This window comes from Rattus norvegicus, chromosome 15 (genome assembly GCF_036323735.1).
Source record: "Rattus norvegicus strain BN/NHsdMcwi chromosome 15, GRCr8, whole genome shotgun sequence".
NCBI lineage: Eukaryota > Metazoa > Chordata > Mammalia > Rodentia > Muridae > Rattus > Rattus norvegicus.
In genome coordinates this window covers 86,378,430-86,403,015 of record NC_086033.1, presented here as the reverse complement: position 1 = coordinate 86,403,015, position 24,586 = coordinate 86,378,430, and the positions used below count along the sequence as shown (strand labels likewise).

General features: G+C 39.6%; 1 protein-coding gene across 17 annotated transcripts in view; it reads left to right on the top strand.

Annotated features, from left to right (window-relative positions):
* Positions 1-24,586, top strand: part of Mycbp2 (MYC binding protein 2) — a 238,066-nt gene that overhangs the window by 187,111 nt on the left and 26,369 nt on the right. For 12 of the 17 annotated variants that reach the window (XM_063274171.1, XM_039093195.2, XM_039093194.2 and 9 more), the window contains 9 exons: positions 4,105-5,748; positions 6,841-7,010; positions 7,562-7,806; positions 9,890-10,057; positions 19,883-20,040; positions 20,721-20,920; positions 21,690-21,839; positions 23,236-23,396; positions 24,363-24,519. In XM_063274171.1, the coding sequence (XP_063130241.1) occupies positions 4,105-5,748; positions 6,841-7,010; positions 7,562-7,806; positions 9,890-10,057; positions 19,883-20,040; positions 20,721-20,920; positions 21,690-21,839; positions 23,236-23,396; positions 24,363-24,519 (3,053 nt within the window). The remainder of the gene's footprint in view (positions 1-4,104; positions 5,749-6,840; positions 7,011-7,561; positions 7,807-9,889; positions 10,058-19,882; positions 20,041-20,720; positions 20,921-21,689; positions 21,840-23,235; positions 23,397-24,362; positions 24,520-24,586) is intronic. The other 5 variants (NM_001106055.2, XM_039093190.2, XM_039093189.2 and 2 more) reach the window with 1 other exon arrangement.

Genomic DNA, 24,586 nt, shown 5'->3' with positions numbered 1-24,586 from the left:
ACAAGGAAACACTAGTTAAACTATAAGTAGTAGTTCTTTCTCTACCATCATTGTTTCTGTGTATAAACTTTATTTACAGGCAAGCAATCACAGGAACTTAACAAACTGAAGAAATATTAGTCTAAATAGAAATGCTCAAATTTGATCAGTCAGATCTATAAGCCTTACTAATAACAACACATTTGGACATACTACACATACAGTTCGCTAAAGCCATCAATTTGACCGTTGTTTTAAATCTTAACATTATAGGAGCGTTAGAGCACCTTTACAGTGGTTTAAGTAAGTGTGTCATTGCCCACCGTCTGACGTGCTTTGCTTTCGCTTGTGCTCTCTCAGCTTCACCCATTGAATCTGTGCTGCTTCTTTGCCAGTGTTTTCCACTGTAGCCTCTCCATCTCGCAACCTTGCCTCTCGTGACCGCAGTTACACATGTTTTGGTGTAGCTGGGCCTGCCTCTCCTCTCTCCTCTCTGTCTCACAAACTGCAGGGTGGGTGTGCGTGCATCCTGAGCATCCAGGCCACTCTTAGTACATGGAGGAGGAGCCTACAAATGTTCATTTCACCACCGTCCTTTCCATGCTGTCCTGTTGTTCAATTAAACTTTATCATTTTATTTAGAATGTTGCGTTTGAAATTATGATGTATCCATTTATATTGTGTTGCATTATAAATTATCCTGTAGTATATGTCTGTCGTACCTGCAGTTACAGATATCATTCTTGTTAGTCTAAAGCTTTGCAGGGTCTCTGGAGTATGAAAAGGATTGCCACAAGATGATGTATGCGAGCCCTCAAACTTGATGAATACAGGTTCTCACGTACAAGCTGTATCGCAGACTTGTAGTGCCCGGCTAAGCAGTCTACCATTCTAATTTTTATAGAAATATTTTGAAAATTAAGTTAAAATCTTTTTAAAAAGTTGATTATTAAGAAGTAATACAGACACATATGTGCACACACACTACCCTTTCTATGATGAATCTTTCTTAGGGTATTTTTATAGTGACCTAATTTAAAATTTTTAAATTTAAAAGTGCTAAATGATTAACAAACACAATTTCAAAGTATGCACTTCGTCCTTTAGAGTACTGCAAATACTTACTCAAATATTTTTGCCATAAAATAATATTTAATTAAAGGTGAGGACACTTGCTGACAAGGGTGGCAACTTGTGTTCAGTACTGTAACCCACATGATAGAGAGAACGAACTCGCACAAACTGTCTTCTGACATCCACACACACAACACAGAGTCACATACGTGCAGATAAGTAAGCAGAAGAGAAAACTTTAAGAGAAAAGGAATATAGAAGTGGCAAATGGAAAGTGCAATGGGCAGGATTACAAACCAGATTCATATGCAATGTAGTACTTAGAATATCAGGTCATGTAACCAAATAATATGCCACATATTATGACGTACGTTTTGTAGTATAGTATTACTTATATTCTAGCATCATATCATATGCCCTAATTATAATTTGGCTAATAAAAATAATCTTAGGATTAATGAATAAATCCTTCCTATTTAACATGTTCAGTAACATTTAATATGGTTGACTATACAAAGTTTTTAGCTCATGTTTCATAAGGATTCCTTAAGAGGTTAAAAGTTCTTTTGTACTACCTAAATTTACATATTAAGAACATAATTATGAAACCAAATTAACTTCTGCATGTGAAGATAAGTGTGGCTCAATAATTTTAATGAAATATTTGTTCATTTTTTTGTTATTTTCGGACACGAACATAACGTCATCTTGGGAAGAAATTCTCCATCGTTACTTATGCAGTTGAACTCCAACAGTTATTTAACTGTTGTCATTGTCACTTAGAGAGCTGAAGACAGTATCACCTCTGCTGAGACATGGTCTCTACCTCTCAGTACCGCGCAGAGGAGCCAGATGATGTTCCCAGTGCTTCACCTCTGACCGTACATGTGTAGAGCAGTTGTAGAGCAATCCCACTTTGTGGACTCATGTGCTCCTGAGATACAGTACTCACCTTGCCACGGAAGTTGGCAGTGAGGACACACCTGGAGCATCTGTAGTTTATCTTGCCAGAACCCTGCTCATTAAGTAGGAATCCTAAAGTCTAATTTTGCTATTTTCTATGAATTAGAAAATTCAGTTAAGAATTAATTTTGGAAGGATTCTAAATTTGAAATGTACTACTTATTTATCTTGGTTCCTCAGTTTGTGTTTTGCAGCTCCTAAAATAAGTGTCTAAAGGTGATTTAACACCTTCCATCTCTTTCCTGATAACAGCAACAACCGCAAAGGCCCTCAAAACCCAAGTGTAGCAAGAGTAAAATTAGGAGCCAGGGCTAGGCGAGCTAACTCTACCAAACATAATGTACATACTGTTTATAAAGTTTGCACTACACTAGTACTGGGTCAGTAAGGTAAAAGTCACAGCAACGTAGACCTTTGGGGACAACAGGGGAGTAATTGTTTGTCAGTTACTCCTGGTACTCTTTGTTCTCCTAGTTAGGGTTGACACTTGAAATTTTTGTGATTTCTTTTTACAAGTGTATTCTAATCCCAAAATGCATATAAGCCAATAGTGAAACAGAAGAGAGAGAGAGAGAAAGAGAGATATCAAGACCAACTTACATGTTTAGGAAAGAAGAAAATTCATGGAATAGAAACAGATAATGATCAAAATACTTTTATTCATTCAGAGAACTATAATTATTTGCTACATGTTGGGATGTTGCATCTGAAGTGGATTCTCAAAGAATCTGAATGTGTTGGAATAGCAAGGAAGGAAGGAAGGAAGGAAGGAAGGAAGGAAGGAAGGAAGAAGACAATTGGTCTTCCAACAAACTGGTTGAACAAATTCCATAATCCAAGACGTTTGCACTGTATCAATGACACAGATCTGGATTATTTTCCAGAAAGAAGACAAATTCTGTATTGCTCTGACATACAGATGTCTACAGTGTGACTTCATACGAATGCGAATCAGAGCCTACACTTACTCCCATCTCTTTTTTGGGAAAAGAGAGAAGAGGCTGCATTTATTACCAGTAGCAAATTCCATTTCCTGGGACCTCTTTTCTAAACACATAGCATTGTATTTAGCTGGTTTGCTTCTTCATGACACTTAAATCACTTGAATCAAATTGCTCTCCTTCTAAAACAGTCTTTGCACTATAAGCAATAGTAATTTTTGTCATCATTTGTTTAAGGAAGAAAAGTGACATTAAGCTGAACCACCAGCTAGGGACAAAGCCTAACTGTATTGCTTCAAAAAGCATGATATGTAGGCTAGAGAAGTTAAGGGAAGGCCAGAATACCCAAACCAAATGGTTTCCATGTAGCGTTATCTAGGGGTTTGCCTTAGAAAGAGGCTTTGGGGTTTTGGGTGGTGGTGGTTTGTTTCTGTTATTCACTAGGCCTAACTTGTCATTCTCATGATGAAGATCCCATGATTTCTTTTGCATGTGGGGCCTTCAGCTCTGAATTCTACCAGCCAAGCTCCTGAGATCTTAAGGTGGAAACTGTCCTCATGTAACAGAGAGTGCGTGGCTAACATGCTAATACTCAGCAGCTAGGGCTTCCATACTGTGTCATGTCATCATGAACAAGACACTAAACCAAGATGTGTCCTGTGAGGAGCTCCTCACTAACTTCATTGTATTCATGTTTATAATTGAATAGAGTAATTGCATGAGTTTCTTTGTTCAACAAGACCTACGCTGTTACCTTAAGTATGCTAAGTTTTATTCCTGAATATCTTAATTTGTTTTCTATGGAGGATATATTTTTCAAAATTTAATTTTTAAAGTAGTTGTTCTCTTTCTAGTCTCTTGCTGAATTTAAATTCTAATTAGTCACACAAGGGCTGTGGTTTATATATGTATCACTAATAGCTCATCGGGGGAATACATACTCTTTATTCAAATGTTTTGCATCTATAAACATATATTGTAGTATTGTGTGTATTGATAGAGTAGACATTTTATGGGAAATATTTTTATTTTATTCTTAACATGTTTTGTATATATGATAAGCAATGCAAATTTTGTAGCTTTTCTGTTTTAGTGTTTAAATTATCTTTGTGTTACATTTTATTAACAAGTTCATTATGACATGCAGGTGACAGAGGAACTGTCTCAACATCTTCAAGACCAGTGTCTACATCAGCAAAGTCAGAGCTGCCCTCCAAGAACAGCAGATCAGTTAAACCTGATGGGCGTGTGAGCCGGACTACTGCTGACCAGAAGAAGCCACGGGGCACAGAAGGCTTATCTGCTAGTGAATCCCTCATGTTAAAATCTGATGCTGCAAAGTTGAGGTCAGACTCCCATAGTAGGTCACTGTCCCCTAACCATAACACTTTGCAGACACTGAAGTCTGATGGAAGGGTATCTTCTAGCTTCAGGGCTGAATCCCCAGGACCAGGCTCTAGGTCATCCTCTCCTAAGCCCAAGACTCTGCCGACTCCCAGGTCTAGCCCATCTGGTGCTAGCTCTCCACGCTCCTCCTCACCGCAGGATAAAAATCTACCTCAGAAAAGCACAGCTCCTGCTAAGACAAAACTTGACCCACCTCGGGAGCGTTCCAAGTCAGACTCATATACACTTGATCCAGATACGCTCCGTAAGAAGAAAATGCCCCTTACAGAACCATTAAGGGGGCGATCCACATCACCAAAACCAAAACCAGTACCAAAGGATCCTAAAGGCTCCCCCGGGTCTGAAAACAGAGCCCCTTCTCCCCATGTGGTCCAGGAAAACCTTCACAGTGAGGTAGTAGAAGTCTGTACTTCAAGTACTTTAAAGACAAATGGTGTCACAGACAGCACCTGTGATGACAGCAATGATTTTAAGAGTGTGGATGAAGGTTCAAATAAAGTGCACTTCAGCATAGGAAAAGCACCACTGAAAGATGAACAGGAAATGAGAGCATCACCCAAAATAAGTCGGAAATGTGCTAATAGACACACCAGGCCCAAAAAAGAAAAGTCTAACTTTCTTTTCAAAGGAGATGGAGCCAAATCTTTAGAGCCAGCCAAGCAAGCCATGTCCCCGTCCGTGGCTGAGTGTGCCCGAGCTGTCTTTGCCTCTTTTCTGTGGCATGAAGGCATAGTACATGATGCAATGGCCTGCTCTTCCTTCCTGAAGTTTAATCCTGAACTTTCCAAAGAACATGCTCCCATAAGAAGTAGTTTGAATAGCCAGCCACCCACAGAGGAAAAGGAAATCAAGTTAAAAAATAGACATTCGTTGGAAATATCATCTGCCCTAAATATGTTCAACATTTCACCTCACGGACCAGACATATCCAAGATGGGAAGTATCAACAAAAATAAGGTCCTGTCTATGCTTAAGGAGCCACCTCTACATGAGAAGTGTGAAGACGGAAAATCGGAAGCCACTTTTGAAATGTCCATGCATCACTCAGTGAAGTCTAGGTCTCCGCTCCCCTTAACATTACAACACTTAGTGGCCTTCTGGGAGGACATCTCTTTGGCTACAATCAAAGCTGCTTCCCAGAATATGATTTTTCCAAGTCCAGGTTCCTGTGCAGTCCTTAAAAAGAAAGAATGTGAGAAAGAGAATAAAAAAACGAAAAAGGAAAAAAAGAAAAAAGAAAAGACAGAAATTCGGCCAAGGGGCAATTTGTTTGGTGAAATGGCCCAGCTGGCAGTAGGAGGGCCAGAGAAAGATACCATCTGTGAGCTATGTGGGGAATCCCACCCATACCCAGTGACCTATCACATGAGACAAGCTCACCCAGGTAAGCGGTTTTGTGGTATATGTATATGTATGCTTTGGTCCTGATAAGCTAGATCAGTCACCTTCTTGGGAACTGCCCTCCGAATTATATCAAAGTATGGGGAAACAGTTGCCCAAATAAGTAGAATCCTACATCATTGACCACCGTGAATATTTCTTTAAAGAGATGGAGAAATTCTAGTAGAATAGTTTCTTTAAAGAGATGGAGAAATTCTAGTAATACTCTGATCAAGAAATATGTTTTTTCCTTGGAATGTGGCAAATTTTAAAAATGTTTTAAGTATTTTATGTATTTCCCAAAAGATGACACGAAGACCTTACACAGTATAAGTAATGGCATGTCTAAACAAGAGGGACAGCTTTGTATTAGAGCCTCTAATTCAGGGCCCTGCTCAGAGGTTACCAGTTAAATGGAGTGTACAGAACAGGATGGGGAATTTTCCATGTAAGTGATAATCAGTTGTTTAATCAGAGAACTGCATGTTTGGTAAATATTTTTATATATTTATATTCTAAAGCTTACTTCATATATGATTGTTTTCTTCTTTTTTCACTTTGATGTTAGAAACATTTGATTTCTGAAACATGCCATCCTTTTATATGTGTCTATTTTACTGACATTCATAAGTAGATCTAAAGATACCCATGCCCTGTTTCTTTAATGTACTCATCTAACAATAGAATATCTCAAGCATTTTGAGCATCCTCTAATTGATAATTTTTTTAAATCAGGCATGCTGTTTTTCTCTAATGTATATACACCTTTTAAACAATTAGGTACTTGCTAGGGTTTTAGTTTGGAAAGATGCACATGTTGCTGTGATAATATCAGTAATGAAGATCAGGGACGGGGCTGGAGAGATGGCTCAGCGGTTAAGAGCACCCGACTGCTCTTCCAGAGGTCCTGAGTTCAATTCCCAGCAACCACATGGTGGCTCACAACCATCTGTAAAGAGATCCGATGCCCTCTTCTGGTGTATCTGAAGACAGCTGCAGTGTACTTCTATATAATAAATGAATAAATCTTAAAAAAAAAAAAAAAGAAGATCAGGGACATTCAAAATGTTAAATATTTGTCTTGTGTTTTTTCAAGGTTGTGGCCGATATGCTGGTGGACAAGGATACAATAGCATTGGGCATTTTTGTGGAGGATGGGCTGGTAACTGTGGTGATGGGGGAATGGGAGGAAGCACTTGGTACCTCGTATGTGATCGCTGTAGAGAAAAATACCTCCGTGAAAAACAGGCTGCTGCAAGGGAAAAGGTATTTTTATTCCACTCAGGCTATATTATTTATGACATGTATGTAACTCATCAGAATACATAATCATACCATTGCATTAGTTCTATGTAATTGATATTAAAGTATAGCAAAAATAAAATACAAATTCAATATTTGTTAAGTCAACTGGTTCTAATCTAATATTTCGGTACAAATGATGTGCTGACAAATGTTTATGATGTGATTCCTAACTGCCTCCCACACCGCACATACATGGACACTTCACTGTTTCTGTTCCATGTACTCTCCTCCTCTTTCTTGTCTTTTCCTTAAAATCCAATCATACCATAGAACTCATAGAAATTGGAGATCATTCCTGCTAATGACAAACCATGTCAGAGACCTCTGCTAAAGCTTCATTCCCCACATGACTCCTCCCATGTTCCCCAGTGGTGGGTTAGTTGTTTTAATAATCAAGAGCACAGTTTTAAAATACTTTTTCATGTCTTTTTTTCTTAGAAACAGCAAAAGTTAAGAATTATCTTTTTAAATATACGCAGGAAACAGTCAGTTCTCTTCTCTTTTTTTGCCAGGTCAAACAATCGAGAAGAAAGCCAATGCAAGTAAAGACGCCCCGTGCCTTGCCCACCATGGAAGCACACCAGGTGATCAAGGCCAATGCCCTCTTCCTGCTGTCCCTGAGCAGTGCGGCCGAGCCCAGCATCTTGTGCTACCACCCTGCAAAGCCATTCCAGTCTCAGCTGCCCATTGTGAAGGAAGGCGTTTCTGAGGCCCTTCCTGTTAAAATGCCCTGTCTCTACTTGCAGACATTAGCTAGGTAATAAGACTTTGTTGTTGATTTTTAATTGCCTTTGGGCTTACAGCTTCTGATGATCGATGGCGTACTGTAAAGAGGTTCAGAACTTGCTCTCCTGCTCATGCTGTCACAGAGAGTGGAGAGTGCAGGACACAAACCTCCAGGGTTTGCCTTCTCCATTGCCCTGATCGATGTGACTGGGAGCAGAGAGCATTTTATGCTTGTGGGTGCTCTATCAGTTTGTTCTGTTACGATTAATACAAAACATGTCATAAAAAGAAAGCTTGCATGTTTTATTCTCTGTTAGTTGACTTGAGTCTGTTGGTCAGAACAGGGTGCCGAAGAGGAAAGGAAAGAAACTGTTGTCTCCTGTACACGTTTTTATTTGTTCTTTTTACCCTTAAACAAAACCAGCAGAGTAAGAAGGGCACCAGAAGGAGTAGTAAACGTCCTGACTGTAGTCAACAGTGGTGGGAAGAAAACCTTGACAGTGTCGTGCTGGGTTTACTCAAAGTGAAATGTGAATAGGATGCTGGAAAAGCTTACACAGTACTTGAGACTTCCTCAGCCCATAACGAAGCACTTCCCAGGAGTCTGCCATTGCCATACACTTGTGTGACACTGAAGGACTGACGAATAGAAATCCAGTGGGCGAGAGACAGGAGGGGAGCAGTTTCCAGCAGAGCACATTCAAGTGAAAGCTCATTCCGTTTACCTGGGAATCTGGGTAACAGTACTCAGTAGCTTGTGCTGATTTTTCTTCAAGCAGAGGCAATGAAGGAAGAATTTTAAACATGGAAAGAGTCAGTCTGGTTTGTAATTAAAAGGTCATAGTATGGAATGTGGAAACAAATACAGAGATTGGACCACGGTTTAACCCAAGATAGAGAAATGCCTGTTGATGGCTTTCTCGTTTCCTCTACTGGACTTGGGCTTTACTGTCTACACACTTTCCTGCTGTACACTAACACTGTAAAAGAGTCTTCCACAGTCCGAAGATATGGGGTTTTGAATTCTATATTTTGCCTGCTGTCATGGCTTGCCAGTCAATCATTCCGCTGAAAAGTGCCCTTTTTTTATGGCGAAGTTGTGAGGCTTTAAGAAATGTTTGTCCTTGTTAAAATAGGAAAGGGAGATGTGAAACTTCCAAGACCAGGAAGAACTCACGAGGCATGCTAAATAACTGCAGACTTCCTTGAGTTTCAACTAGACTACTATGTGCATTTAGGTTAACAATGTTTTATTCTTGTTTGAAAAAGAATGAATCAAGCCAGGCTGGTGAGATAGTTCAGTGGATAAAGCTGCTTACCATCAAACCTAACAAGTCTGATCTCTTGGACCCACAGGGTTGAAGGAGTAAAGCATCTTTCACTAGTTGTCTTCTGACCTCCCGACGTGTACCTTGGTGTACACTAGTAACCACCCCCCTCAACACACACACACGCACACACACACACACACACACACACACACACACACACCATAAATAAAGACATGTAGCATTAAAATAGGAGTCAAATTATAAAATGCAGAAGGAAAAATTTGCCAGCATAATAGAATTAAGGAACTTCAATTCTTAGCTCTCTACGGAATGGATACACCCTAACCAAAAGAATGATTTACATTTGTGCTTTTCAAATTTTTCAATTCTGATATATATTATGACCCAAAAAGTGACATGCATTTCAACAATCCATCAAGCAGTGACACGGGGATGATAGAAAATGAGGAGAGAATGGTGCAAAGAGAGGCGTGGGCAGTGTGATGGCCGGAATGACTAGTGCAGATTGAGATACAGCCCTTGTCTGGCACAGATGTTCCTTCTCACCTAAGCACCAGATAGTCAGTGGGGTCATTCACCAAGCACTGGAAGACAGAGATGCTCTTGAACCACAGAAAATGAGTCCCACGCATGTAGGCAGGTTGTGGTACCCAGAAGTAATATCAGACTGATCTCTACCGACCGGCTTCTGTGGCTATCTAATACTTTATTTGTATGTCCTCACGTACGGCTTTGCCCTTTTCAAATGAGATTTAAAATGAAGAAGATCTATACTGCCACTGTACTCTTAAGTTGTTGGATCTAACAACGTGTTGGTTGCAGGCACCACCATGAAAATTTTGTGGGCTATCAAGATGACAACCTATTCCAGGATGAAATGAGATATCTGCGTTCAACGTCTGTCCCTGCCCCGTACATCTCAGTAACTCCTGATGCAAGTCCCAATGTCTTTGAAGAGCCGGAGAGCAATATGAAGTCGATGCCACCAAGGTACTGTAGTTGTTTCTGTGAGTGATGACTGTTGGCTGGGAAAGGCTGACCGGGAAAAGCACATTCTTACAGCTCTTTAACACAGCTTTCCGTCTCAGGAGGGCACTGGGCAAACCCTGCTGAAAAACTGTGTGTCAGAGTTCTTGATGGGAGGCAGGCCACCGGGGGAGAAAAGATGAAGTAGCAATTCAATAAAACATTATAGAAGCCCATTATCTTGAGATGCATTTCAGCAGAGTGGGAACGGTTGACTTTAAGGCAGCACTTAGACACACGGCAAAACGGCAGAGCATTCCTCATGAGCCGTAAGCTCCTTGGGTCACTGTCTACAGCACCTTCTCACTTAGCTATTGCTGATATCAAACAGAGCTTCTAGAAACGTGAACGATTCGAGTAAACACTGCACAGAGAAACTCCAGTGTCACAGACACTTTGAGAGGAAAAGCATGACAAAAACGCGAGAATAGCACAGTGTCGTTTAAGAAGCTGCTAATTTGGTAGTAGATTTCAGGTAGGTATGTGGACCGGAGTGCACTGCAGCAGTCATGATAAGGAAGATATTCTGTAGGGGAATGAGTGTGAATTCACTGGATAATGAGAAAGTAAGCTCTGATGGCATCAAAACTTCAGGCACAAGCAACTGAGCATAGCGTCACTGGAAAGGAAGGTGTTTGCTGAAGAGAGTATGCTTACTAAGTATGTTAGTGTTCTGTGGTATACAGTCATAATATAAACTAAAATAATGGGTGCATTATTAATTACAACAGGGCTAGCATATCCAAATCAGGTATTTTTTCCATGAAAAATGGTTGGGGTTTTTCCCTCTTCTGTGTGGATGTCTCTCGGGTGTTTTTGGAGCTACTCTTGACATTGTCTCCAGAGAGTGCAACCCGCCTTTTACACCTTAAAGGAATGCGGATATCTCTGAAGAGAAGAGCTCCCTTTGAAAAAGAGTTAGGAACCATTCTAGACTACTGTGATCGGTGACTCCGTGGAGTATTATCATGTTCCAGGATTAAAGTCATGTAGAACAAACTTCTAGTTAGTGATAGTGAAAGGTAGAACTGTATAAGGGAATTTTCCATACCACATAATTTTTAATTTTTTTTTTAAAAAATAAATTTTCGACGTCCTGTGTTTACCGGAAGTCCCACACCCGCGGATCCCAACCCACAGCAGCTCTCTGCTCCCAGACCCCGTGGGAAAGAGACCTCACCACCTGGTCAGGTGGGCACTCCTGAGGCTGCAGAGTGGAAGAGACCACCAACACTCCCCACCCCTGCCCACATCCCTGGCCCAAGAGGAAACTGCATAAGGCCTCTGGGCTCCCGTGGGGGAGGGCCCAGGAGCGGCAGGACCCCTGCCTGAGGCACCGCCGGAACCTGAAGGAAACAGACCGGATAAACAGTTCTCTGCACCCAAATCCCGTGGGAGGGAGAGCTAAACCTTCAGAGAGGCAGACAAGCCTGGGAAACCAGAAGAGACTGCTCTCTGTACATACATCTCGGACGCCAGAGGAAAACACCAAAGGCCATCTGGAACCCTGGTGCACTGAAGCTCCCGGAAGGGGCGGCGCATATCTTCCTGGTTGCTGCCGCTGCAGAGAGCCCGTGGGCAGCACCCCGTGAGCGAACTTGAGCCTCGGGACCACAGGTAAGACCAACTTTTCTGCTGCAAGAAAGCTGCCTGGTGAACTCAAGACACAGGCCCACAGGAACAGCTGAACACCTGTAGAGAGGAAAAACTACACGCCCGAAAGCAGAACACTCTGTCCCCATAACTGACTGAAAGAGAGGAAAACAGGTCTACAGCACTCCTGACACACAGGCTTATAGGACAGTCTAGCCACTGTCAGAAATAGCAGAACAAAGTAACACTAAAGATAATCTGATGGCGAGAGGCAAGCGCAGGAACCCAAGCAACAGAAACCAAGACTACATGGCACCAGTGGAGCCCAATTCTCCCATCAAAACAAACATGGAATATCCAAACACACCAGAAAAGCAAGATCTAGTTTCAAAATCATATTTGATCATGATGCTGGAGACTTCAAGAAAGACGTGAAGAACTCCCTTAGGGAAACACAGGAAAACATTAATAAACAAGTAGAAGCCTACAGAGAGGAATCACAAAAATCCCTGAAAGAATCGCAAAAATCCCTGAAAGAATTCCAGGAAAACACAATCAAACAGTTGAAGGAATTAAAAATGGAAATAGAAGCAATCAAGAAAGAACACATGGAAACAACCCTGGATATAGAAAACCAAAAGAAGAGACAAGGAGCTGTAGATACAAGCTTCACCAACAAAATACAAGAGATGGAAGAGAGAATCTCAGGAGCAGAAGATTCCATAGAAATCATTGACTCAACTGTTAAAGATAATGTAAAGCGGAAAAAGCTACTGGTCCAAAACATACAGGAAATCCAGGACTCAATGAGAAGATCAAACCTAAGGATAATAGGTATAGAAGAGAGTGAAGACTCCCAGCTCAAAGGACCAGTAAATATCTTCAACAAAATCATAGAAGAAAACTTCCCTAACCTAAAAAAAAGAGATACCCATAGGCATACAAGAAGCCTACAGAACTCCAAATAGATTGGACCAGAAAAGAAACACCTCCCGTCACATAATTGTCAAAACACCAAACGCACAAAATAAAGAAAGAATATTAAAAGCAGTAAGGGAAAAAGGTCAAGTAACATATAAAGGCAGACCTATCAGAATCACACCAGACTTCTCGCCAGAAACTATGAAGGCCAGAAGATCCTGGACTGATGTCATACAGACCCTAAGAGAACACAAATGCCAGCCCAGGTTACTGTATCCTGCAAAACTCTCAATTAACATAGATGGAGAAACCAAGATATTCCATGACAAAACCAAATTTACACAATATCTTTCTACAAATCCAGCACTACAAAGGATAATAAATGGTAAAGCCCAACATAAGGAGGCAAGCTATACCCTAGAAGAAGCAAGAAACTAATCGTCTTGGCAACAAAACAAAGAGAATGAAAGCACACAAACATAACCTCACATCCAAATATGAATATAACGGGAAGCAATAATCAGTATTCCTTAATATCTCTCAACATCAATGGCCTCAACTCCCCAATAAAAAGACATAGATTAACAAACTGGATACGCAACGAGGACCCTGCATTCTGCTGCCTACAGGAAACACACCTCAGAGAGAAAGACAGACATTACCTCAGAGTGAAAGGCTGGAAAACAATTTTCCAAGCAAATGGTCAGAAGAAGCAAGCTGGAGTAGCCATTCTAATATCAAATAAAATCAATTTTCAATTAAAAGTCATCAAAAAAGATAAGGAAGGATCCTTCATATTCATCAAAGGAAAAATCCACCAAGATGAACTCTCAATCCTAAATATCTATGCCCCAAATATAAGGGCACCTACATATGTAAAAGGAACCTTACTAAAGCTCAAAACACACATTGCACCTCACACGATAATAGTGGGAGATTTCAATACCCCACTCTCATCAATGGACAGATCATGGAAACAGAAATTAAACAGAGATGTAGACAGACTAAGAGAAGTCATGAGCCAAATGGACTTAACGGATATTTATAGAACATTCTATCCTAAAGCAAAAGGATATACCTTCTTCTCAGCTCCTCATGGTACTTTTTCCAAAATTGACCATATAATTGGTCAAAAAACGGGCCTCAACAGGTACAGAAAGATAGAAATAATCCCATGCGTGCTATCGGACCACCACGGCCTAAAACTGGTCTTCAATAACAATCAAGGAAGAATGCCCACATATACTTGGAAATTGAACAATGCTCTACTCAATGATAACCTGGTCAAGGAAGAAATAAAGAAAGAAATTAAAAACTTTTTAGAATTTAATGAAAATGAAGGTACAACATACCCAAACTTATGGGACACAATGAAAGCTGTGCTAAGAGGAAAACTCAGCGCTCAGTGCCTGCAGAAAGAAACAGGAAAGAGCATATGTCAACAGCTTGACAGCACTCCTAAAAGCTCTACAACAAAAAGAAGCAAATACACCCAGGACGAGTAGAAGGCAGGAAATAATCAAACTCAGAGCTGAAATCAACCAAGTAGAAACAAAAAGGACCATAGAAAGAATCAACATAACCAAAAGTTGGTTCTTTGAGAAAATCAACAAGATAGATAAACCCTTAGCCAGACTAACGAGAGGACACAGAGAGTGCGTCCAAATTAACAAAATCAGAAATGAAAAGGGAGACATAACAACAGATTCAGAGGAAATTCTAAAAATCATCAGATCTTACTATAAAAACCTATATTCAACAAAACTTGAAAATCTTCAGGAAATGGACAGTTTCCTAGACAGGTACCTGGTACCGAAGTTAAATCAGGAACAGATAAACCAGTTAAACAACCCCATAACTCCTAAGGAAATAGAAGCAGTCATTAAAGGTCTCCCAACCAAAAAGAGCCCAGGTCCAGACGGGTTTAGTGCAGAATTCTATCAAACCTTCATAGAAGACCTCATACCAATATTATCCAAACTATTCCACAAAATTGAAACAGATGGATCACTACCGAATACCTTCTACGAAGCCACAATTACTCTTATACCTAAACCACACAAAGACACAACAAAGAAAGAGAACTTCAGACCAATTTCCCTCATGAATATCGACGTAAAAATACTCAACAAAATTCTGGCAAACCGAATCCAAGAGCACATCAAAACAATCATCCACCATGACCAAGTAGGCTTCATCCCAGGCATGCAGGGATGCTTTAATATACGGAAAACCATCAACGTGATCCATTATATAAACAAACCGGAAGAACAAAAGCACATGATCATTTCATTAGACACTGAGAAAGCACTTGACAAAATTCAACAGCCCTTCATGATAAAAGTCCTGGAAAGAATAGGAATTCAAGGCCCATAGCTGAACATAGTAAAAGCCATATACAGCAAACCAGTTGCTAACATTAAACTAAATGGAGAGAAACTTGAAGCAGTCCCACTAAAATCAGGGACTAGACAAGGCTGCCCACTCTCTCCCTACTTATTCAATATAGTTCTTGAAGTTCTAGCCAGAGCAATCAGACAACAAAAGGAGATCAAAGGGATACAGATCGGAAAAGAAGAGGTCAAAATATCACTATTTGCAGATGATATGACAGTATATTTAAGTGATCCCAAAAGTTCCACCAGAGAACTACTAAAGCTGATGAACAACTTCAGCAAAGTGGCTGGGTATAAAATTAACTCAAATAAATCAGTTGCCTTCCTCTATACAAAAGAGAAACAAGCCGAGAAAGAAATTAGGGAAACGACACCCTTCATAATAGACCCAAATAATATAAAGTACCTCGGTGTGACTTTAACAAAGCAAGTAAAAGATCTGTACAATAAGAACTTCAAGACACTGAAGAAGGAAATTGAAGAAGACCTCAGAAGATGGAAAGATCTCCCATGCTCATGGATTGGCAGGATTAATATAGTAAAAATGGCCATTTTACCAAAAGCAATCTACAGATTCAATGCAATCCCCATCAAAATACCAATCCAATTCTTCAAAGAATTAGACAGAACAATTTTCAAATTCATCTGGAATAACAAAAAACCCAGGATAGCTAAAGCTATCCTCAACAATAAAAGGACTTCAGGGGGAATCACTATCCCTGAACTCAAGCAGTATTACAGAGCAATAGTGATAAAAACTGCATGGTATTGGTACAGAGACAGACAGATAGACCAATGGAATAGAATTGAAGACCCAGAAATGAACCCACACACCTATGGTCACTTGATTTTTGACAAAGGAGCCAAAACCATCCAATGGAAAAAAGATAGCATTTTCAGCAAATGGTGCTGGTTCAACTGGAGGTCAACATGTAGAAGAATGCAGATCGATCCATGCTTATCACCCTGTACAAAGCTTAAGTCCAAGTGGATCAAGGACCTCCACCTCAAACCAGACACACTCAAACTAATAGATGAAAAACTAGGGAAGCATCTGGAACACATGGGCACTGGAAAAAATTTCCTAAACAAAACACCAATGGCTTACGCTCTAAGATCAAGAATCGACAAATGGGATCTCATAAAACTGCAAAGCTTCTGTAAGGCAAAGGACACTGTGGTTAGGACAAAACGGCAACCAACAGATTGGGAAAAGATCTTTACCAATCCTACAACAGATAGAGGCCTTATATCCAAAATATACAAAGAACTCAAGAAGTTAGACCGCAGGGAGACAAATAACCCTATTAAAAAATGGGGTTCAGAGCTAAACAAAGAATTCACAGCTGAGGAATGCCGAATGGCTGAGAAACACCTAAAGAAATGTTCAACATCTTTAGTCATAAGGGAAATGCAAATCAAAACAACCCTGAGATTTCACCTCACACCAGTGAGAATGGCTTAAGATCAAAAACTCAGGGGACAGCAGATGCTGGCGAGGATGTGGAGAAAGAGGAGCACTCCTCCATTGTTGGTGGGATTGCAAACTGGTACAACCATTCTGGAAATCAGTCTGGAGGATCCTCAGAAAATTGGACATTGAACTGCCTGAGGATCCAGCTATACCTCTCTTGGGCATATACCCAAAAGATGCCCCAACATATAAAAAAGACACGTGCTCCACTATGTTCATTGCAGCCTTATTTATAATAGCCAGAAGCTGGAAAGAACCCAGATGCCCTTCAACAGAGGAATGGATACAGAAAATGTGGTACATCTACACAATGGAATATTACTCAGCTATCAAAAACAACGACTTTATGAAATTCGTAGGCAAATGGTTGGAACTGGAAAACATCATCCTGAGTGAGCTAACCCAATCACAGAAAGACATACATGGTATGCACTCATTGATAAGTGGCTATTAGCCCAAATGCTTGAATTACCCTAGATGCCTAGAACAAATGAAACTCAAGACGGATGATCAAAATGTGAATGCTTCACTCCTTCTTTAAAAGGGGAAGAAGAATACCCTTGGCAGGGAAGAGAGAGGCAAAGATTAAAACAGAGACTGAAGGAACACCCATTCAGAGCCTGCCCCACATGTGGCCCATACATATACAGCCACCCAATTAGACAAGATGCATGAAGCAAAGAAGTGCAGACCGACAGGAGCCGGATGTAGATCGCTCCTGAGAGACACAGCCAGAATACAGCAAATACAGAGGCGAATGCCAGCAGCAAACCACTGAACTGAGAATAGGACCCCCGTTGAAGGAATCAGAGAAAGAACTGGAAGAGCTTGAAGGGGCTCGAGACCCCATATGTACAACAATGCCAAGCAACCAGAGCTTCCAGGGACTAAGCCACTACCTAAAGACTATACATGGACTGACCCTGGACTCTGACCTCATAGGTAGCAATGAATATCCTAGTAAGAGCACCAGTGGAAGGGGAAGCCCTGGGTCCTGCTAAGACTGAACCCCCAGTGAACTAGACTGGTGGGGGGAGGGCGGCAATGGGGGGAGGGTTGGGAGGGGAACACAGATAAGGTAGGGGAGGGGGGAGGGGGATGTTTGCCTGGATACCGGGAAAGGGAATAACACTCGAAATGTATATAAGAAATACTCAAGTTAATAAAAAAAAAATTTGAAAAAAAAATAAATTTTCATCAGCTCTAAATCAAACAGGTTGCTATAAATTCCTGTGCTAGCCATGCAAAGAACCAGAACTTGCTAAGCTAAATGACCTTCCAGCTAATAAAAAGTATGTGAAAGGAGAAGACGCAAAGCTCAGAGAGATCAAGGCTGTGTCTTGTAGTCCTCGCTCAGTGTGTGACATCTCTGCGCTCACAGTGGCTGGGTGCCGAGGTCCCACAGAACTCTTCCACGGAGTAGTCTCTGCCTTAGGACAGAAAGGAAAACCTTGTTTTATCACTGGGAGAAATAATACTTGATAATAGTATCAAGTGTGATTGGGGACAGAAGCCCAAGAAAATCCAGTACATTACCAGACCAAACTGGGAAACAAAAGTGATTTATCATGATAATAGTAATAAATAATAATAATGAAACAAATTTGGAAGAAAATTCACCTAAAGAAAATGAAGAAAATTTCTTTAAGTAATTTGTATTAAAAAAAAGATGATTATGACCTCAATTGAATAATAATAAAAATTCAAATGTGGAAGTAAGATTAAAAAGCCATATGAAGTAAAATGATACATTATGATGTTAAAATGACAAATCAACACTTTATGAAACTAAGGAATTAATTATAAATTTAATAAAGAAAAAGATTCTGGTATTATAATGATTCATAGGGTTCCAAAATTATACAATACTGAGGTGAATGAAAATCTTTTATGGTAAAGATTAATATATTGAGATACTAAAACTCAGATCAACCAAACAACAACAAAATAGGAATATTTTAAGTATCTGAACAAGGAAAACAAATCATCTTGCAAAAGGAAAGAAAGGTATAGTTCAGACTTCGTATCATAATTTTTGAATGAGAAAAAAAATTAAATATCCTCTGAAGTTTTAAAATAAAATGTTACCTTAGAAGTTTACTGAAAGTCAAATATACATATATTTGAATCAGATACACTTGAAAACAAAAACCTGAGTATATATGAGGCCAGAATGTGCTGTTTTTAAATTCTGTCCTGTTACAAACCCAAGATTAACTATAAGTTGATGAAATAACATCAGTGGTTAATGAAAACTATTTTTAAAAGACTATCTTTCACCTCCAGTTCCTCCACTGCCCCCTACTTTCTCCCTGTGTTTATTGTGTATGTATGTATATGTGCATGTGTATACATATACACACACTCCTCCTGAGTTCATTTATGTATATATGGTTGACCCTCCTGAGTTTCGCATATGTATATATGGTTGACCATTTAGAAATGGATTTACTTTCAAGGGGCTCAAATCTTGATAAGACTGCCCTCCCCCTCCCCCACCCCCGATTGCTAATAACTCTTCATGACCTTGGTGGTTAGTTACTCGAAGCTGCTCAGTAGGAGGAATTCATGCTGGTATTGTAACCCTAGCCAACTGCCCGTGACTGGAGAGATCATAGATTCTGGAAGAGAACCCACTTTCCTAAACCAATGTATTTTCTAACTGAATTCTAAAAGATGTATTCACATACCCACAGATAAGTATAGCTCTCACCTTTTAATTGCACTCTTGTGACAGCCCTTCCTCTGGAGAATGTAAAACCTCATTTATCCATATTCAAGTATCTATAATGAACAAAGCATCATTTTCTTCATCAGTTTTCCTTATATAATGGTCATTTCTTTTTACTGTATGAGTTCTCAGCACCCACAATGTAGCTCACAGCCACCCATAGCTCCAGGTGTGGTGGATCTGTCTCCAGGTGTGATGGATCTGTCTCCAGGTGTAGTGGATCTGTCTCCAGGTGTGGATCTCTCGACAGTTGTGGATCTCTCTCACCCCTTCTGGCCTCCGTAGGCAAAGAGCACATATGTGATGTACATATATGTACATAAAATATTCATACACATGAAATAACCTTTAAAAAGAAAATGTCAGGACATTTGGAAGCTTTTCTTTTCATTTGAAATACAAACAATTTCAGAAAAGTATAAGTTTAAGATACAGTTTTGGAATCATTCAGAACATCACAGTTTTGGAAAAGATTACATTCTTCTTTTTTGAGATTTTATGTTCACTTTATGAGTATGAGTGTTTACCTGAATGTGTCTGTGCAGCACGTGTATTCGTGCCCATGGAGCCCACACGGAATCACACATCTGACTCACTGCCTCAGAAGAAGTGTCACTGCACCCCACGCCCCTGGTTCTCATAAGTGTTTACCTCTGTTCTTTCCGCATGCGCAGTTTGGAAACGAGCCCGATAACTGACACCGACCTGGCTAAGAGAACTGTCTTCCAGAGGTCATACTCAGTTGTCGCTTCGGAATATGATAAACAACACTCCATTTTACCTGCACGAGTTAAAGCCATCCCTAGAAGGAGAGTGAACAGTGGAGACACGGGTAGGCATAATGGCAGGTTGAATGATGAAACTGTCGGACAAACAAACAAAGAAAATTGTTTTCCTTGCAGAAGAATGGAGAAAATGGAGAAGGGTTTACTTGGCTCACGACTAATTAGGCTGGTCACATCACATCAGCAGACTGTTGATCAGTCCGTGCGTGCTAGTGCTCAGGGCTCTCTCTCCTTTACGTTCACTGCTAGGCTCAGCCAGTAATCAGGATAGGTCTTCCCAGTGAAATTAAGCCAATTAAGAAAATCTCTCCAGGAATACCCTTAATGCCAACCTAATCCAGACCAGTCCTCATTGACACTCCCTTCCCAGAGATTGCGTCTGTTGACAATTCTAACTAGCCATCTTTTTCCACACTTTACATATATTCATAACATACTTTTACTCAGCCTTGTAGGAATGTATGGACATAATACAAGCTACTTAGCTTTAACAATGCTGCAGGAAGTATGAACTGAGATTCAGTTTTTCCTTCAAAACCTACCTGTTCATCATACTCTGTGTAGTTCTAAGTAAGACAGTTGCTTCCTTAACACTAATTGAAATTGTTATGATTTATGTCACGTGCAAAAACAAAAAGTTTTAAAGTGAATACGCTAGATATTTTCAGTATTTAACACACTAATTGTATACTATCTATGAAGATTACTAATTTTTTTTTCTTTTCAGAAGTTGGGTCTTCTCTCTTGCGACATCCGTCACCGGAGCTTTCCCGGCTTATATCAGCCCACAGCTCTCTCTCCAAAGGAGAGCGAAACTTCCAGTGGCCAGTCTTAGCTTTCGTCATACAGCATCATGATTTAGAAGGGCTGGAAATCGCAATGAAGCAGGCCTTAAGGAAGTCGGCTTGCCGTGTGTTTGCTATGGAGGTATGGATACTTTGATAAAATTACTATCCATGTATTACACAAAGACACAGTAATTCTAATTAGCGACACTTTTTTTTTTTAAAATAAATTACATCAAATTAAAGCCATGTGCCTAATGGGAAAAAAGTGTTCACATCAAACTAATAAAGTTTACGAACAAATTAATTTGGAACTTTACATTTAAGTATGCTAAATCTCTATTTTTATACAAGCTTATTACTTGAATATGAGTTTGTCTCTTAAACCTTTTTGTGTTCAGGACATTTCACTAGAATAAAATGACATCATGCAAAGAAGGTGACTGGGCTTCTGAGTTAGATATTTACAGTAGTAGCTTATCCAGGCCTCTGTTTTCTGGAGTAGGGACGAAGCCTTTGCTAGACCTACAGATAGTAAATGTTTCTTCTTTTTTAACAAGAATGTGGTAAATAATTTGTTACATTTAATGTTGTAAATGATATAGTTAAGTAAATGGCTATTTGTATAATACTTGGAAAATTCTGTATTAGTTTTAAATGCTGGTTAGGAAAAATGCTGACTTAAAAAGGAATTTTCATTGTATTTTGTAAACAATATTTCCTTGTTGCTCTTTTTTTTTTATTAACACCAGAATTGACTATTTTAAATTGAGGGTTTTTCAGTGAAACAAAGGCCTCATTTTCTATTTAACATGTTTATCTTTAAATAATAATTTTAAATAATAACAGCAATAAACCCCTATGTATTGTGATTCGCATTTTCCCCTTATTTTATGCTTCGCTTTACTCAGGCATTCAACTGGCTTCTCTGTAATGTCATCCAAACAACGTCTCTGCATGACATTCTCTGGCACTTTGTGGCAGCACTGACTCCTTCTCCTGTAGAGGCAGAGGAAGACGAGGATGAAGATAATAAATCCAGTAAAGAAAATGCAGAGCAAGTGGGTTTTCTCCTCCTCTTCCGTGCTTTCCCTTTTTAATTACATATTTTATTCTTTGACAGTCTTACAAGTTTATACAATATATGCCAGTCACACCATCCACCACTCCTACCCCCAGCTGCCCCTCGGGCAGCCCCTCCACTTCTTCTGTTCCTTGTCATTGCTGATAGCAGCCAGGGTCCACATGGTGTTTCCTGTGTGTGCATGGCTATATGGCCATAGTTACATATTTTATAGGACCCGAGTAGAATGTTTTACATGAAATAATTGACAGATGATTTGGCTTGAAAAAAACCAACAATGATAGTATGGACAAATGTTAGCCTACTTAGTAAAAGTTTTTTATGTGGCAAAGATGCTAACACAACTGGTTTCTCATTGAGTGCCATTGTCACACAACAAGCGAGCAGATGTCCTGCAGTATTGCAGTCAGCATCACGTGTACATAGAGAGTCTAGAGCTGGAACGCTCTCCTTTCTAGCCTAGCAGTAAATGGGGTGAATGTGGTGGCCAAAGAAATAATGTGTAGCCCTTATCAGGGAATGTAGCTCTCAAATGTAAATCGAAGTCGGAAATAACCAGTCTACCACGTGGGCACCTTGACCTAATGAAATGTAATATGCTTTAGTGAACGATAATGTAAACTAGAACTCATCTGATGTTCTTACTCTGGTAGGCATACAAAGCAAGAAGCAGTAGCATGCTGTGTTTTACTTAGCTCATTGACATAATTCAGAATGTTGATAAGCGCCCATTAGCAACAGAATGGGAAAACAAAGAAGTTCATATATGCTGTGTAGTAAACACCTCTTAGAGAAAAATGTGGCAAAACCTATACACATTCACATGAAAAATTATTTCGTTACTACACTTCTGTGAGCTTTCCTATTATGTGAAGATGCGCTTCATAGCAGAGCTTGTTAAAACAGACAAAATGATTGTTTTGAGGTAGACTGATGAGGAAACTGCACTGTTTCCATTCAAAGAAATTCCATTGACCAGAATATTGAGTTTTGTGTACATAGGTAATAAGTCATGGTCATGTTGTAAATTGCCTACTGTACATAAAAAGTCCTATGAACTACGAGGACCCCAACTCCTAAACATGCATTGCTTTTAATATATAAACATCTACATAAAATATGTCTATTTGAATATGAATTTATGTGCATGCAGATACATGTATCTACATCTGTATGCAGTCTTCTAGTGACATGTAAGTGTAAAATTGATGTGTATAGGTGATATTCATTTGTTTGCTCTTTTTACCTGTAATTTACTTTATAGTTTTCTCTAGAAATGTTACAAATACATTAGAAATTTTACAAGTTATAGTTATATGACTATTTTTTAAACATTTCTTCCAACTGATAAACTCCTTTCCAATTTCCCGCAGGAGAAGGACACAAGGGTGTGTGAGCACCCGCTGTCAGACATCGTGATTGCAGGCGAGGCTGCTCACCCTTTGCCACACACCTTTCACCGCTTACTTCAGACCATCTCCGACCTCATGATGTCGCTCCCTAGTGGCAGTTCCTTGCAGCAAATGGCCCTAAGGTAATTTTTCACCAAAGTGTTCCAATAGAAATTTATGGACTATGCAAAGTGCTGAATACTTGAAAAAATGTTTAAATGGCAAGATGCAAAGAATCCCTAAATTGAGGAAATGGTGACTGCCCTCTTCTGTCCTAAATTAGAACCTTTTTCTGTCTGGCTGGTATCTGTTTGCCCTTCTTAGTTCCCAGACTGTTGGTGAAACCATCTTGTTCACCTTTCCTGCTCCTGTTTCACTGTGACCAGCAAAGAGAATGAAAATAAAATCTCAGAAACCAAAACAAAGTTGGGAGGGGCTTGAAAGTAAATTCCAGATTCTAGTTATGTGCTTCCAATTTTAAGAAATACAGTATCACGTCATCTTAATTTGGAATGTGTTGAGAATTTGGCATTACATTATGAACTGTATTTTTAATTGAGTCAGTGAACTATAGACAAATAAATCCTCCATGGTGTATATAACAAGCTTATGGGACAGATTAGGTTTCCTACATCCCTAATGATAAGGCCAATAGAAAACATAGTTTTTGTAATCTTCATAGGAGGGTAAAAAATGTTATACCCCCAAAAATCATTAAATCATTATCACACAGAAATTAGCAAAGCTATTGCAGTTGCTATAATGCTTATCCTTAGAACAGATTCATTTCTGCTTGTGTGGCCTTGACCTCCATAGCTCCTTTATATGTGTATGTGTGTGTGTGTGTGTGTGTATTTAAAATAGATTTTCTTTTGACCTTGTTAAATTACCTTTATTTCTCAAAATAAATATGTGTGTGTATGTGTGTGTGTATACATACATACATATATATATATATATATATATATATATATATATATATATAATTTCATCCTCCTCTAGAAATTTTCAATGTATTTTACAAAAGTAATCTTTTGTGTAGTAGCTTTTCTGAGAACTCATAGGCAATCCTAGAAAATAATTATTTTGTCTGTTGTTTATACTTTTAGATGCTGGAGCCTTAAGTTCAAGCAGTCTGACCACCAGTTCCTCCATCAGAGCAATGTCTTCCATCATATCAACAACATCTTGTCGAAGTCAGACGACGGAGACAGTGAGGAGAGCTTCAGCATCAGTATCCAGTCTGGCTTTGAAGCCATGAACCAGGTCAGTGGCCGACTTACATGTCTGTTGTAGCAGCTAGTGGTGGTAAGTGTGGTAAAAGACAAACTGT